This window comes from Oryctolagus cuniculus, chromosome 2, assembly GCF_051225735.1.
Source record: "Oryctolagus cuniculus isolate XC-2025 breed Fujian yellow rabbit chromosome 2, ASM5122573v1, whole genome shotgun sequence".
Lineage (NCBI taxonomy): Eukaryota > Metazoa > Chordata > Mammalia > Lagomorpha > Leporidae > Oryctolagus > Oryctolagus cuniculus.
In genome coordinates, this window is record NC_142868.1 from 89,761,732 (window position 1) to 89,779,210 (window position 17,479).

The 17,479-nt window shown below is 58.2% G+C and overlaps 1 protein-coding gene across 5 annotated transcripts in view; it reads left to right on the forward strand.

Moving 5' to 3' along the window:
• Nucleotides 1-16,291: 16,291 nt before the first annotated feature.
• The window catches only part of ADGRA2 (adhesion G protein-coupled receptor A2), a 36,004-nt gene continuing 34,816 nt past the window's right edge, over nt 16,292-17,479 (forward strand). For 3 of the 5 annotated variants that reach the window (XR_016229097.1, XM_089325892.1, XM_089325893.1), the window contains exon 1: nt 16,558-16,968. Coding sequence is in view for 4 of the 5 variants with exons in the window: in XM_089325892.1 (XP_089182018.1) it covers nt 16,709-16,968 (260 nt within the window). In the remaining variant the exon portion in view is untranslated. Of the gene's footprint in view, nt 16,969-17,479 lie in introns of all 5 variants that reach the window. The other 2 variants (XM_051832363.3, XM_051832364.3) reach the window with 2 other exon arrangements.

The window sequence follows — 17,479 nt, forward strand, 5'->3', positions numbered from 1 at the left end:
AAGGCTTCGACCGCTTGGGAAGTGCTTCACAGATCCCCCACCCCTTTCACAAAGCAACCTCTTACTGGTCAAGCTGCCCCCCCTCCCCGGGTGGGGGCCAGCATTGCAGTGCAGCAGGTTAAGTCTCTGCTTGCAATGCCCCCCTCCCGGGATGGAGTGGCAGGTCCACTTCTGATCCAGCTCCCTGCTGATGTGCCTGGGAAGACAGTGGAAAATGGTCCAAGTGTGTGGGCTCCTGCCATCCATGTGGAGATCGGGATGGAGTTCCAGGCTCCTGGCTTTGGCCTGACCCAGCCCCAGATGTGACCACCGTTTGGAAAGTGAACCAGTAGGTGAAAGATGTCTCCTTCTACCTCTCTTGTCACTCTGCATTTCAGATAAATGATTAAATTAATAGTCTTTTTTAAAAGTTGCACCCTTTCTTTTAAAAATTTGTGTCCTATAAAGCACTATTTGCTATATTCTCACCTTTTCTGCTCACAACATCTGGGAGGGTATCTGAGAGTATCAGGCAGTATCTGTTTGTGGCTAGGAGAATGGAGGCTTTGCTAAGGCTCTTTCCCTGAGTGAGGGGCAAGTGAGTTGGTGACAGGGTAAGAAATAAGTTCAGTACTTTTTACAACTATTTTAAAGATGTTTTTATTTATTTGAAAGGTAGAGTTACATAGACAGAGATCTTCCATGTACCAACTCACTCCCCAGAGGGTTGCAATGGCCGGGACTGGGCCAAGCCAAAGCCAGGAGCCTAGAACTCTGTCTGGGTCTCCTATGTGGGTTGCAGGGGCCCAGGCACTTGGACCGTCTGCTGCTGCTTTCCCAGGAGCACTAGAAGGGAGCTGGATGGGACGTGGCGCTGCCAGGTCTCGAACCAGTTCTCCCGTGGCAGAGACTCCAGCAACAGTGCCGACACCGGCCCCAACTCAGGACTCTGGACTTCCCATCCCAGAGTTTGGCCTCCACACCCGCCGATGCCTCTGGCTTTCATCATCGAGAATCAGCATATTCTTAGATTTGCAGCTTTCATTTCGGCAGCCCGCACGCCATAAAAGAAATGCATGGCTTAATGTCTTGCAGCAGTCGAGAACTGACGCAGCACAGTGCGGAGCACGCTGGAGCCACAGCCGCGGGGGTGAGAAGGAAGGAGAGAATGAAATCCAAGCCATGAGTGAGCTTAGCCTCCGCTTCCGGCATCCCGACTCCCTGGCACGCACATTCCTCTGCGTTCAGACGGTCCCACGACTGCAGGGCTCAGTGTGCAAAGCCCTGACTTCCCCCGAGCTGAATCGACATTGCCTTCTGTCCCCCAGGCTCCGCTCTAGACACAGGAGGAATGAGGTCACACACGTTCTTAAAACCTGAGGCATCTCTGTCCCTCAGAAAAGAAACGGCCCTGTGAACAGGGGGCTCCCAGCCACTGCTGCAGGGCTGCTGTGGTAAGGGTGGAGCGTCAGCAGGGGTGCCGTGGCCAGCCGGAAAGCAGTGGCTCCAGGCACTGCAGCTGGCTCCACCATGAGGTCAGCTGAATGCTATTACGTCCTCCTCCTGACGAAGGGCCAAAGAACCCACGCCGCCAGCCACCACGAAGTTCCCCTAAGCTCTCCTCTCCTCCACAAACGCATAGGAAAAGGCTTCCCTCGGGGCTGGTGGCGCTGTGGCACAGCAGGTTAAGCTGCCACCTGCGGGCGCAGGCATCCCATATGAGCACCAGTTGGAGTGAGTCCCGGCGGCTCCACTTCCAATCCAGCTCCCTGCTGGTGTACCTGGGAGGGCAGTAGAGGATGGCCCAAGTGCCTGGGCCCCTGCACTCACAGGGGAGAGCTGGATGCAGTTCCAAGCTCCTGGCCATTGCAGCCATTTGGGAAATCAACCAGTGGATGGAAGATTCTCTCTTTCTCTCTCTCTCTCTCTCTCTCTCTCTCTCTCTCTCTCTTTCTCTCTCTCTCTCCCTCCCTCCCTCCCTCCCTCTCTTTCCCTCTCTTTCCCTCTCTTCCTCTCTCCTTCTCTCCCTCTCTCCCTCTCTGTTTCTCTCTGTAACTCTGCCTGTCAAATAAACATTTTTTTTAATGTTTTCTGTTCTTTTGCATCCACGTGGACATACACACTACAGCTGGGTGTGAGTGACTGACTCCTGGCAAGGTCAAGGGCCCCGAGTCCCTTCTCCCATGCTCCCCACCTTCCTGGGCCAGCCCCTCACTAGTGCCCTCCCTAGGAGCGGCACCTCTCTCTCTCTCTCCCTCTTCAGAGAGAGCCGCATGCCCCAGCTGGCAATCTGCAGAATGAAAGCAATGTGTGACCTTATTCACCAGATGTGCGGGAGAAACAGCGCACCGTGCAGTGCAGCCAACAAGGGAAGATGAGGAGTGGGGGCAGAGAGAGAGGAGGGAGGAGAATCGAGCAAAACTTGGCCGCACATGAAAGATGTCTGTCTGTTCCCCATTAGGCGCGAGTCCCACGCAATCTGCAGCCTCAACAGAACTCCCTTGACCAGAAACTCTCCCGAGAGTGTCAGAAGGAAAAACAAACAGATGAGCAGCTCTTGACAGCAAAGTCACTTAAAAACCGATTTGGGGGGGGGGGAAGGAGAGGTGTCTGCACATTAGTGGATACGCACTGGGCCAGGGCTCGGGCAGGGACAGGCAGGCAGGGGCCTGGGAGAGGGTGGGCATTGAAAAGCAAGTCACAGAGAGAGGGAGATACAGAGAGATCTTCCATCCACTGGTTCACTCCCCCAGATCGCTGCAATGGCCAGGGCTGGGCCAGGCGGAAGCCAGGAGTCTAGAACTCCATCTGGGTCTCTCACGTGGGTGGCAGGAGCCCAAGCACTTGGGCCATCTTCTGCCGCTTTCCCAGGCACATGAGCTAGGAGCTGGATTAGAAGTGCAGCAGCTGCGACTGCAGTGGGTTCCCATACGGGATGCTGTCACTGGCAGCGGCTTTACCCACTGTGCCACAGCACCCACCCCAGGGGTCTGGAACACCGGACAAGTTCAGAGGGGTTGCCTTGCAGAAAGCCCAGGGGTCCAGCACTGGGGAGACCAGACCCCGCCCCATCCGTAGGAGCCCGGGCAGAAAGTTCTGGAAACGTGGAGAAGAGGGCAGGCAAGGGCACAGTTCTGTGCTCAAGTTTCCAGGGCAGGCCGTCCTGTTACAGGAGAGAATTTCTTTTTCTTTTAAAGGAAGAAAAAGCTAATGAGAAGAAAGACGCACGCGAGGTTTTGCCTGCCTTCCAGCCTTGTTTATTACGAGGATATCTGATTTCAGCAAAGGAAGCCGGCACCGAAGCAAGGTTTTTATTGGCCGCGAGCAAGAGGAATCCAGGGCTTGTCTTTGATTTGGCTTCCCCAGAACGAGAGAGGCACTGGAGGGTGCTCGCCGCCGCTTTCCCCCGCGACTGAATTTCTCTTTGGAGAAGGAGGGCGGAGCAAGCCCCCACCCCACCCCGCCCAGGGCGAGTGGCCTCATAAACATTTCAGAGAGGAGATCAAAAATCCGGGAACAATCGTTAAAAACCCCTGCAACGGAGCGTGCGCGAGGGCCCGGCCCCCCTGTTGTACTGCTGGGGCGCGGGGAAGAGGCAGGCAGGTGTGGGTGCGAGCATTGGGGACCCCCCCCACACAAGGCCGGGCCGACCCGCGGAGTGAGCCCCGGCCTGATGCTTTCAATGTGTGGCGAAGATAAAGCCAGAGATTGGCCAGGCGGCCTCTGCTTGTGGTACTCCGCAGCCAGCCGGCGCCAGGGGTGCCCACTGGGCTGCAGGCTTCCCAGGGCACCCGCACACACCCTGGGGCTGGCAGAGTCCGAGTTCGGCAACCCGGGACTGAAGTTGGCAGAGCCTCCGTGCCTCCTGCTGGGCTCCCCACGGGAGAACCCAGGAAACCGTCCCCCTTTTCCCAGACTATAGCCTTCTTGTTGCTTTGAGAGGCCAAGAAATAGAGCTCCCATCCAGCCATTTCACTCTCCAAATGCCAGCAACGGCTGGGGGGCTGAAGCTGGTGGTCAGGATCTCAATGGACGTCAGGGCCCCAGTGCTTAAGCCACACCACCTGCTGCGTCCCAGGGTGCACATCGTCAGGAAACTGGAACCACAAAGCAGGGCCAAGACTCCCACCCAGGCACTCGGATACGGGGTGCGGGCGTCCCAAGCCGCGTCTCAGCCACTGTGCCGACTGTCCAGCGCTGTGTTCTGTGTCTCCCCTCCTTCCCCTGGAGTCCCCTCGCGACCCTCCTGCCGCAAACCACAAACCTGAGACCTCCCGGCCATCTTCCCCTCCCCTGCCCTGCCCAGCCCGACGGGAAGAGGCAGGAGGCGCAGCCTGGGGCTGCCACTGAGGACGCTGGGGCTCCAGGGCCTGGCAAGCCTGCCCCGCTCCTGCCCCAGGCCTGCACGGGCACCACCCCTTCCTGTCCCGGGGTGTGGCTCTTCACAGGCATCCCTGTGTGTGCTGAGGGCCTGCCGCGGGCGCTGTCCCTGGCATGGCCCTGCTCACCTGCGAGCCTTGGCCCACTTGGGCAGCCGCTGTGGCGTTTAACCCTCTGAGTGGAGATCCAGCCAGAGCCTGGGGCAGGGGGTGGGGATCGGGGGAGCAGGGCTCTCACTGTGCCTGTTTCAAGGACCCAGGCATCAGAGGATCTTATGCAGCCATCTGGGAACACAATTACAGAGAGTAGAATTGCAGGAGTGAAGGGAAACGCCGGGGCCGGGGGTGGGGAGCTGCTACGTGTGCACGCACACATGTGCACGCAGCCACATACACCTGAACACAGGCCCGTGTGCCCACACATACATGTGCACACACTCATAAACATGCACACACACATACATACACAGCCACCCACAAGGAGCCTTCAAAGAGTTCATGGAGGATGAGTATTGTGGAAAGATGATGCATAGATTTCCAAGTTTTGAAAAAGGTTGATTAATTTATTTGAAAGACAGAAAAGGAGAGACAGAAAGAAAGAGGTCCTCCATTTGCTGGCTCACTCCCCAAATGGTCTCCAACAGCCAGGGCTGGGTCAGGCCAAAGTCAGGAGCCAGGAACTCCAGCCAGGTATCCCACATGGGCCATCATCTGCTGCTTTCCCAGGGGCATTAGCACAGAGCTAGTTGGGAATTGGAGCAGCCAGGACTTGAACCCGCGCTCCCACACGGGATGCTGACCGGCCCTCCGGCCATGTTCTTAATGCCCTTGGCACTTCAGCTTGCTCGACTGTAAATAATGGGTGTGGTAAAGGGAAGTGACCATGACCATGTATGCAATGGGAACAGAACCAGCACACGGTGAGAGCTCTCCTGGCCAGCGCAGGGCTCCGAGGACTGGAGAAGATTGATGGGCAGAGCAGATAAGGACGGGGGCGGGGGAAGCTGCCTCCTCCTTGCACGTCTGAAACCCGAGCCTCTGCGGCCCCAGGAGGGGGCCCAGCCCTGGCTGCCACCAGCCAACTGGACACAGAGGTGCGGAGGCCGGCGTGCCCTCCCTGCTGCCCAAACATGGACATCCACGCCTGCCCTTCGCTTCCCCCAGCTTCAGCCTGAAGCCCTCACTAACAGCTGGGACATAAAACAGCAAAATCAGCCCAGAGTGAAACCAAAACTAAATTCCTGGGCGTCCGGGCTCCAGCAGCTTACCCGCCCCAAGAGCCTCAAAGGCAGTGCCTGGGCCCTGGGCCGAGAACCTCCTGCTGCCACGCCTCCCCCAGCCCCACGCACGCACGCAGGGCCTTCAGGGCCCAAGGGCAGCTGACGGGTCCTGGGAAGGAGAGCCAGCAGCCTCCTCCCACGAGTCTGGCCTGCTGCTTGCAGAGCCAAGACACAGAGCCCTGAGGCCAGAGAGGGAGAGGGAGAAACAGACACAGGCAGAAAATGAGTGAAGTGGGTGGGGGAGACAGAAACAGTGTAGGAGAGACAGAGAGAGAGAGACAGACAGACAGACACAGGCAGAAAAAGGGAGAGAAGTGGATGGGGGAGACACAGAGAGAAAAGGTATAGGAGAGACAGAGAGACAAAGGGAAACAGAGAGGCGGAAAATGTGGGGCACCATGAAGACGAGGAAGAGACACAGAGAACAGAGAGAAGCAGAGGGAGACAGGGAGGGGGCTGACACAGACACCCCCAGGGGCCCATGAGAAATGGACTTTCCTGGCAGATTAAAATCCCGCAGTGCCAGCTACCCAGGGGCCTGAGCTGGTCACTAAGAGAGCGACCCTGACCCATGGCTCCCAGGTTAGTGGGCGGCGGTGCTGCAGAACCAGGCGGGAAGCTGGATGAGGAGCCACCTGGGGATGGGCTGGTGTACAGGGTGATGAGCCTGGCCGGGATGGGAGGGGGCAGCTTCAACAAATACAGGGAACTAAAGGCAGCGGTGGGGGGGGGGGGGGGAGGTCATCGCTGCTCGTCACTGTTTTAACCGCATTGCTTTGATCCAAATGACTTTCTAAAGCAATGGTCGGCACTCAGCGACGCCAGTATCCCATATTGGAGCCTAGGTTCAAATCCTGGCTGCTCCACTTCCAATCCAACTCCCTGCTAATGCACCTGGGAAAGTAGCGGAACATGGCCCAAGTGCTTGGGCCCCTGCACCCATGTGGGAGACTCGGATGGAGCTCCTGGCTCCTGGCTTCAGCCTAGCCCCACCCTGGTGGTTGCCGGCATTTGGAGAGTGAACCTGTCCATAGAAAATCTCGTTCTCTCTCTCTCTGCTTTTCAAGTAGATGACAATAAATAAACAAATATTAAAAAATGAAAATAGTGGTGAAAGCTGGAAGTAGACTTAGCTGTAGACAAACATGTAAGTTCATACCTCATGCTCCAAGCCCACACCTCACCCTTAAGATCCCGCCTGGCCCAGGACCCCGATGAGCCCACACACCCCACGCCTGCCCTTCTCTGCCCTATCTCCTGCCTACAGTAACCCGTAACTTTCTCCACTGAAGCCTTAAAAAAGATTATTTGACAGGCAGAGAGAAAGGGAGAGGAAGAAAGAGGGGTGGGAGGGAGAGAGAGAGAGAGAGAGATCTTCCCTGTGCTGGTGCATTCCCCAGATGAGCAGGGCTGGGCCAGGAACTCCATCCAGGTCTCCCAAATGAGTGGCAGGGGCCCAAGCACTTGGGTTGTCTTCCGAAACTTCCTCAGGTGCATTAGCAGGGAGCTGGATTGGAAGTGGAGCAGCCAGGACACAAATCGGCATCCATATGGGAAGCCAGTGTTGCAAGCAGAGGCTTAACCGGCTGCATCACAACACTGGCCCCAAAGCTCACCATGGCTCCAGGCAGCAGATGACACGGGGAGACGGCGCAGGGGACCCTATGAGGGCCGCAGGAGGGTAGCCCCACCCCCACACACAAGGGAGCACTGACACTCGTCTGAGCACACCCATCACTTAAGAAGCCTGTGCCCCTTGTCCCCATCTGGGAGAGAGAATTCTGGCCACCTGGGGGAGCTGGAAGGGGTCGGCGAGATCCTGCACCTGCAGGCCTCAATCAAAGCTACTCTCTCCCCTGTGAATTCCTTTCCACTCGTCCACACCCCTGGGTACAGTGCTGGCCTTGCTTGGGTGTTTGGCCTAGTGGTTAAAGCGCTGGTGGGTAGAAAGTTTGCAGCCCATCTCATGGTGCCTGGACTCAAACCCTGACACCAGCTTCCTGCTGCTGTGACCCTGGGAGGCAGCAGTGATGGCTCAGTAGTTGGGTCCACACCACCCATGTCGCAGTTCCAGCTTTGGCCCTGGTCCGGTCCTGGCCATTGAAAGCATTTAGGGGGTGAACTTGCAGATGGGGGGAAGCCCCCACTCTCTCATCTTTACAACAGTTGCTTCTCTGCCTTCTGGGACCTGAAAACTCCGCCCCCAGTGGGGCTCCCCGAGAGGGTGCAGGGCTGTGCCTGGGCCGTATCGTCTCATTCTCTCTGAGGAGAAAAGGCTGTGGGTGGAGTAGCCCCTCCTGTGAGCCTAGAACAGATCACCAACCTAAGGAGCCCCATTACCAGACAGGAAGTGGTCCCTCCTGGGCGTGGTCCCCTGCCCCCCCCACCCCACCCCAGGAAAGGCCCTCTCTGCGTGGCCCAACGAGGCTGGGATGGGAAGGCCTCCTCCAGCCCTGATCCATCTTCAAGAACCTGGGCGAAGAGACCCCTGCTTCCCCTACAGGGCCTGGGTGGGCACAGCGCCACCTAGGGGTGGGCCAGGATGGGGAGGGTGGCGTAGGAGGCCCCCAGCCCTCGGCCTCCTGCATCTGACTCCCTCCAATATCGTGAGTCTGCCCCTCTGTCTCAGGCACCAACCTCCTTCCTGCCAGGGGCCAAGGACAGCGGGCAGCCTGGGAAGTGTTTATCTTCCAGGTCAGCTTAGCCCTTCCTTCCTGCTAGGGACAGAATGCCTTCCCCTCACCTACAAAGTGCACGTGCTGGAAACTGAACCCCCACATTTTTTAAAGATTTCTGTGGGGTTGTTTATTTGAAAGGCAGAGTTCCAGAGAGAAAGAGAGATCCTTCCATCCACTGGTTCGCTCCTCCAAATGGTTGCAATGACTGAGGTTAGAGCAGGCTGAAGGCAGAAGCCAGGAGCCAAGAACCCCATCTGGGTCTCCCACATGAGCCCAAGCACTTAAGCCATCTTCCACTGCCTTCCCAGGGGCGTTAGCAGGGAGCTGGATAGGATAGTGGAGCAGCCGGGACTCGAACCGGTGATCATATAGGACGTTCTCCCAGCCTGCAGAACCAGGAGCCACCTAAACCTCTCTTCTTTATCAAGGACTCCGTTCCAGGCTTCTAACACAGCAGCAGGAGGTGGGCTAGGACCCTTCCTGGAGAGGCCTGCCCTGATCCCCCACTGCCCCACTATTCTCAACCACGGCCGCCTTCCTCTTCCCGGCACTTGTCACAGTTTCTAGCGCCCAGGTCATGTGTCCAGCAACCGTCTCTCCCACAGGACTGCCAGCCGCAGGAGGGCAGCGGCATGTCTTTGCTCATCACAGTGTCCCCAGCCGGCCCAGCGACAGCTGACTTTTCAGGTTCCCTCCCCAGAGCTTATCCTTTGAGAACCTTCTCCAGCCTAGTAAGCCACAGTTCCACTCTCCATATGGGTCATGGCAAACACCTAGGGGGTATTCTTTTCTAAAATGTTTATTTCTTGACTTGAGAGACAGACAGAGGTCACCCCTCTGCTGATCCACTCCCCCAAATGCCCACAATGGCTAGGGCTAGGAACCCCATCTGGGTCTCCCACAGTTGAAACACTTGAGCCATCACCTGCTGCCTCCCAGGGTACACGTTAGCAGGAAACTGGAACCGGAAGCAGAGCTGGTGCTTGAACCTGGGCACCGATATCTGAATGGGGTTCTCCACCCCTACACCAAATGCCCCTCCCAGGGGTCATTCTTGGCACTCGGTCAGCACTTGCTATGTGTCAGAAAATCCACCCCGCCTCCACTTTCCCTGTGTCCCAGGATTCCACCTCCCCTCCCTTCCATCACCACCTCATCTGTCCAGGATCTCTGATGCCCTTCTGGACAGAGACCCTGGCCCTCCTGCTATTTCCCACCTGGCATTCCGAGCCCCCTCTTCAGGTTCCAGAATTTGCTAGAAGGGCTCGGAAAACTCGAGAAAATGGTTATGTTTGCGGGTGTGTCATTGAGGCTATGACTCAGAACAGCTAACTAGATAAAGTACGGGGTTGGGGGAGGGTGGGTGTGGAGTGGGGGTGTATGGGAGGGGTACGGAGCAGGCCCCCTCCCAGCACCTGCACGTGCTCACCCACCTGGCAGTCTCTGGGTCTTATTGGCCAAGAGTTGACAGTTCAGTCTCCAGCTCCGCCTCCCCTTTGCCAAAGGTCAGTAATCCAGTCCTGGGGTGGGGAACATCTGGCCCCAGGGAGCCACAGACGGCCCAAGAAATCTGGTCTGCTCGTGCCAAGGCAACGGCAGTTGGCACTCAACATTCAATACATCTGTAGCAGGCTAATTCTTAGGAAAGAACGATTTACTTCACTTATTTGGAAGGCAGAGCTGGGAGAGGGAGGGAGAGGGGCGGGAGCAAGAGGGAGAGGAAAAGGGAGATGGAGAGGTCTTCCATCACTGGTTCACTCCCAAAATGGCCACGATGGCCACGCTGGGCCGGGCTGAAGCCAGGAGCCTAGACCTGCGTCTGGGGCTCCCATGTGGGTGGCAGAGGCCCAAGCCAAGCACTTGAGCCATCTTCTGTTGCTTTCCCAGGCGCATTAGCAGGAAGCTGGAAGGCAAAAGGAGCAGACAGAACTCCAAATGGCACTCCTAGGGGATGCCGGTGTTGCCGGTGGCTTAACCCGCTGTGCCAGGCTCCATGGCTAATTTTGAAGATGCTAATGTCACACCCCCCCACAATGGTGTGAAAACATCCAATGGGACCTTGGCAGGAAAAAAGGTTCTCTGCCCCATGCTGAGGCCTTCTGCGGTGGCGGGGGGGGGGGGGGGGGGGGGGGGGACACCCCCACCCTCATCAGTATAAACTGGTTGAGGCTAGAAAGGGATTTGCAGGAATAACAAAAACCACTCCTATCACTCAGGAAATTCCGAGTTAGGAAGCCGCGTTAGGAATCAGGGCCAAAGACCACACAGGCCTGCGTCACACCACACAGACACTCCAAGGTAGAAGCCGCCGTTGAACAGATCCGATGGGAGGCCCGGGTCTGGCCTGGGCTCCTGCAGGAGCCAGGGGAGCAGACAGGAAGACTGGAGCTGAAGTTTCGCATCGGGGGCCCCCCGCTGAAACTGAACTGCTTATCTGACCTTCCCAGAAATCAGGAGCCAGAGAGATAACAGCCAGATCCCCAGGCAGGCCTGGCACAGCCAACATCTCCTCTGCTTTCGCCTTCAACAAGGAAAAGAACTTTGCAATGACCAATTCATTTTTTGCTTTCTGCAACACCAACGTTCTCTACTCAGTCCGTCAGAACACAGAATGAAGTACTGGCTGATGTTTTAATCAAAAATAAATAAATAAATAAATAAATAAATACCAACTAGGCTGCTTTAGCTTCCATTTCGCAGATGAGAAAACTGAGGCCGAGTGGCATTAAGTGATTTGTGACAGGTCAAATGGAGAACCAGGACCTGAATCAGCTTTAGCATCTGGGCGCTGGGCCCCTGGGTTCACTCATAATGCAGTCATCACTCATAATGAAGTAGACTCCATGGGCTGGGAGAACGTGAGCAGATTTCACTTAAAGAAGCAGAAATGATGACGTTTTTCCGTGGTGATGTCTAAATCATACACGGGTACCTTGTATGTGGTGAAACCTGACCACCAAAGAGAAACCGTCGCAGGCCCAAATATTTGCGCAGCTCTCCGCATCCTGATTCATTCCTTCTGGCTGAGGCATGAGCGTTGTCCCTCTGTCGTGGGGAGCGCACAGCAGGAAGGTCCCACAGGACTGGCGGCTGTCTCCGAGGGAGCTGCAGGACAGGGAAGAGAGCTGGCAGCATGGCCCAGGAGGGCCATTCTGGGGTGGGGGAGTCCCCAGCTGCGGGGCCCTGGGAACGCGGCAGGGGTGGCACAGGGGCCAGCACCACTGACCTGAGCCTGTGTCGTGGGATGGGCAGACAGGTCCGGAAGGGAGTTAGGAGACCTAAGCAAGCAAGCTGGGCAGCCTGGGGAAGACCCTCTGGCAGAGGGTAGAAGAGATCGGCTGTTGGTGCTGGGAAAATCCTAGCCACCGCTCCCGGATACCAGACACTGGATACCTGTTCACACTCAGGGGTCTCCCACAGCGCCCCCTGCTGAAGCAATCCTCCATGGCCCTATTTTGAGGTCCGCGTGAGCTCATTCTTTTTTTTTTTTTTTTTTTTTTTTTTTTGACAAGCAGAGTGGACAGTGAGAGAGAGACAGAGAGAAAGGTCTTCCTTTTGCCGTTGGTTCACCCTCCAATGGCCGCCGTGGCCGGCTGATCCGATGGCAGGCGCCAGGAGCCAGGTGCTTCTCCTGGTCTCCCATGGGGTGCAGGGCCCAAGCACCTGGGCCATTCTCCACTGCACTCCCTGGCCACAGCAGAGGGCTGGCCTGGAAGAAGGGCAACCGGAACAGAATCCGGCGCCCCGACCGGGACTAGAACCCGGTATGCCGGCGCCGCTAGGTATTTATTTTTATTTTAAGAGTGATTTTATTTGTTTGAAAGGCAGGATGGTGGCAAGAGAGAGGAAGAGACAGAGAGAGAGACTGAGAGACAGAGATCTTCCATCTGCTGATCCACTCCCCCAGATGGCCACAACAGCCGGGGCTGGGCCAGGCTGAAGTTAGGAGCCTGGAACTCCATCCGGGTCTCCCACGCGGTTGGCAGGGGCCCAAGCACTTGGGCTGGCTTCCGCTGCTTTCCCAGGTGCGATAGCAGGGAGCTGGACTGGAAGTGGAGCAGCTGGGTCTTGATCAGGAGCAAATGAGCTCGTTCTTGAGAGGAGCGGGTTCTAATAGTGCCTAGTGCATAGTGGGCTGTTGGTAGGTGCTGGTTCTCTCTACGACTCCTGCAAGGAGCTCTGTGTGCTCCAGCCCAAGTGAGGGCAGGGGCAGCTATCACCTGGCAAAGGTAAATTTCTTGCAGGAGGAAGACAGTGCATGCAAGCCCCCAGCCCCTGAGGGACCAGAGACACAGGTGGGCTGCACTTCCAGGTTGCACCACAACCTGTGCTAAGCCTTTGTCCCATGCTCTGGTCAGACACCATTCGGCCTCAGTCTGTTACCATGGCACCTTATCCCCACCGCCGTGAAGAGCTTAGCATCTCCCATCAGTGTATTTCATTGGTCGGGCTCCCCAGGATACGTTCTCTGAGTTGAAACTAGGGTTAGGTCATCCGATGACCACAAAGAAACCTGAAAACAAGATTTGGGCGGCTGCTCACTCGCTCCTTGTATGGCTGCGGACAGGCACCCATAGGAGCACTTAGGAAGGAATCAGAGGACAAGTACCCACCCCTGGACTCTGAGCTCCTGGCCGCAGTAGCTCTGTCTCCTTATCTGCACTTGCAAAATGGGAGAGGACTCCGCCCCACCAGCCTTCCCCAGTGGGTGTAGAAGCCAAAGGCAAGGACCCCACAGGACAGGAGTGTTTGGTCCATATCTCCACCAGGCCGCCGGGAGCCTGGCATCACTCAATGTCATTTGGCGGAATTCCTTTCCAGCTCCTTCTGCGTCTCAGCATTCAGCAAAAGGCAATCACGGCAAAGCTGAGCGGCCCCTGCCAGGGGCCCCTGCCCCTCGCCCTCCCCCAGGAGAAAGCCGTCCCTGCTGCTGCAGGCTGCCCTGCCCGGCTCTGCCCTTTCCTGAGGAATGCACTGCTGCCCACCCGCCCAGGGCTCCCGCTGGGGCAGCCCGGTCCCGCTCCCTCCTTCCATCTGCAGTCACTATTTATTTATCTTTGGAAGTTCAAGGAAGCAGAGCCTGCAACTGGGAGAGCTCTGTGGAGCCGGGGAGGGGAAGCTGAGGGGCCAGCGTCAGGCCCCAGGTCTGCAGCCGGCAGGGGGTGTGGGGGCTTGGCCAGCGGGCCTCAGCGGGCCTGTGCACACAGCTGCCTGGCCACGCCACGCGCAGGAAGAAGGGGGTGGTCGTCTTTGGTGGGACCTTGAGGCAAGGGAACAGGAGCTGGGGCTTCCTCCTGGCAGCTCGGGTGGGGAAAGTGAGGACGCAGGCACTCTGGGCTGCACTGTTCCTTTCTCTCCGCCCCGCAGCCCCGCAGCCCTGCTTGTCCCGCGTGAGGTCCCGCCAGCACCCACAGGCTACACTCATCCCCTGCCCCCGCCATCAGGGGCAGACCCTGCCCAAAGCCGTGCATTCACGCGTCCTCCTGCCACAGGTGACGCTGGCCAGCAGGCTGGGCCCCATTTTGACCCCAAAGGCAGCTCCCGAGAGGTGGTGCTGAGTCTACAACAGCAACGTCCTGACTCTGTGTGCAGTGTCTCCCCACGCCCACACCCCTGCCCCGGGGCTCCTGCTCCCCAGGACTTCCTTCCCACTCACCGTCCCCCAGAGACACACACACTCACACCACACACACATACACATCACATACCCAAGACACATCACACACACACCCTAGACACACACATCACACATACCATAGACACACCACACACATACACATACATCACACATACCATAGACATACCACATACACATACATCACATACACAGATACACATCACGTACACCATACACACCACACACACACCACACACATCACACACACCATAGACACACATCACACACACAAACACACTCACACCACACACACATACACATCACATACCCAAGACACATCACACACACACCCTAGACACACACATCACACATACCATAGACACACCACACACATACACATACATCACACATACCATAGACATACCACATACACATACATCACATACACAGATACACATCACGTACACCATACACACCACACACACACCACACACATCACACACACCATAGACACACATCACACACAAACACACTCACACCACACACACATACACATCACACACCCAAGACATATCACACACATCACACATACCATAGACACACCACACACATACACATATCACATACACACATACACATCACATACACCATACACATCACACACACCATAGACACACATCACACACACAATACCACACACACACGCCACAAACACCACACACACATCTCAAACACACACATCACACACACCACACACATACACACATCATATTCACCACATACACTACACACACACATCACACATACCACAGATACACACATACCACATACACCACACACACCCCAGACACACATATCACACACACGCCAGACACACCACACACCATAGACACTCCACATACATACACTACACACATTGCATACACTACACACACATCACACCACACACATCACACACACCAGACACATCACACTCACATACACACACACCACACACATATAACACACATACACACACTCACATATACATCACACACACCACACACACATCACACACACCACATACACAACACACAACATGCACACATCACACACCACAGACACACACACCTGACACACACATCACACACACCATAGACACACCACACACATACATGCACACCACACACACTCACACACCACACACATATCATATACGCCACATACACCAGACACACTACACACACATATACACATCACACACCACATACACCACACATAACCCCTACATACACCATATATACCACACACACACACCACATACACCATATACTCACCACATACACCACACACACCCTCCACACACACCCTCCACACACATACACCACACACACCACATATACCATGCACACAGACACACCACACACCACATACACACACACCACACAAACACATCACATACACATACAGATGCACCACACACCACACACACATATACCATGCATTCCACATACACCACAGGCATACACTACATACAAACATATACACGATGCACACATATACCACACACACACACACCACACACACAAACACTACACATACACACATATACCACAGACACACATACCACATACACACCTCACAAACATCACACACACCACACACATACACCATACACACCACACACCACACTCACATACCACAACTCACACATATACCACACACACACCCCACAGAGACACACATACACCACACTCACATACCGCATATACACACACATCACACACACCACATACACCACACACTCACACCACACACACCACACACCACATACACCACACACTACACCACACACCCCACAGGGAGGTCGAAAAGGTAGGAGGGCAGATCCAGCCGGGTCTGCCGCGGCCTTTGCCCTGCCCGGCCCGAGCGACAGGCACCCCCTGCTGTGGAGGTCACTGCCCTCTCCGGGCGAGGTCCCTGCAGCCCGGTCCCCAGCATGCGTCCTCCGGCGGCGGCCTCGGATGAGCCTGCGGGCGGGCGCGAGGCCGTGAGACGGAGCCGACCCCCAGGCCGGCTGGTCAGCTCAGGGGCCAGCGCGAACCCCGGCGCCGAGGGCCAAGTTCAAGCCCAGACGCTACGCCCCGGCCTCAGAGCAGAGGAAAGGCCGCGGCGGCGCGGGGCGCAGGCCGGTCGAGCACGAGCGCGGGAGGCCACGGCTCCGGGCGCGGAGGTCAGCGGGGCGCGGCGCGGGGAAAGGGTCCGCGCCGGGGGTGGGGGTCCGGGCGCCTGGGCTCGGGCCGGCGCGGGGCCTGGGCGCGTCGGGAGGCGCTAGGGCCCGGCGGACGGGTGGGCGGCGAGCGGAGGGCGGGCGGGGCCGGCGGCGGCGGGAGCGGCGCGGCGCCGGGCTGCCTCCATCCATGGCCCGGAGCGGCGGCGGCGGCAGGAGCCGGGCGCGATCCGCTAGGTCCCAGCGCAGCGCTGCGGGAGCAGGCGACGCGGAGAGGCCGGGCGTCCCGCGGCCCCCGAGCCCTGCGCCGGGAGCCGGGCCGCGCCGCCGAGGGCCGCCCAAGCGGCGCTGACAGCCGCGCCCGCGTCCTCCCCGCCGGGGCGCTCTCAGGACATGCCCCCGGGGCGCGGCGCCGGGGACCCTGGGGCTCGCCTCCGCGCAGGGCCCCCCGCCCCGCCCCCGGGCGTCCCGGGCCCCCGCTGAGCGCGCGTCGCGCACGCCCGGGTCCCTCCCGCCGGCGCGCAGCCGGGCCCCTGCGCTGTGGGTCCCCGCGGGGCGATGGGTTGATGGGCGCCTGGGGACGCAGGATGCGGGGGGCGCCGGCGCGCCTGCTGCTGCTGCTGCCGTGGCTGCTGCTCCTGGCGCCCGCGACTCGGGGCGCGCCGGGCTGCCCGGTCCCCATCCGCAGCTGCAAGTGCTCGGGGGAGCGGCCCAAAGGACTGAGCAGCGGCGCCCCCAACCCGGCGCGCAGGAGGGTGGTGTGCGGCGGCGGGGATCTCCCGGAGCCGCCGGAGCCCGGCCTGCTGCCTAACGGCACCGTGACCCTGTAAGTACTTCATCCGCACCGGTGGGCGAGCGGAGGGCCGGGGACGGACGACCCCACCTCCCGGGTCTGACTCCGAGCGCCAAGCAGGGAGACTTGGGTTGGGGGGAGACGGGGACTCCAGGAGGGTGGAGGGAGGCAGGCGCCGGCTCACCTGCACAGGTGAAGCGGCACGTGCGCTCACGGGACGCCCACGCTCCCCAAGTGTCCAGCTTGGGCTAAGGTTTCACCCTTCCGGGACCTGAGAGACAGGGAGCTGGCAAGGTCGACGCCCGCGGCCCAGGAGGCGACCGCGTCCCGGACCCGACAGGGGGACTCCACCCGGCTTTACCGGGCGGGTCCGGCTCCTCCGATCCGGAACAGCCCGTACGGCTTTGGGCGCACCAGCGCGCTCCCGGCCGGGTCTCCGCGGGGCGGGCGGAGGGTGGGCTCGGAGAAGCCGGTCCCTGGAATGAGGGCGCTCAGCCCTGCGGGAGGCCTGCGTCCCTCTGCCCCTTCTCGCCCTCGCCTGGAA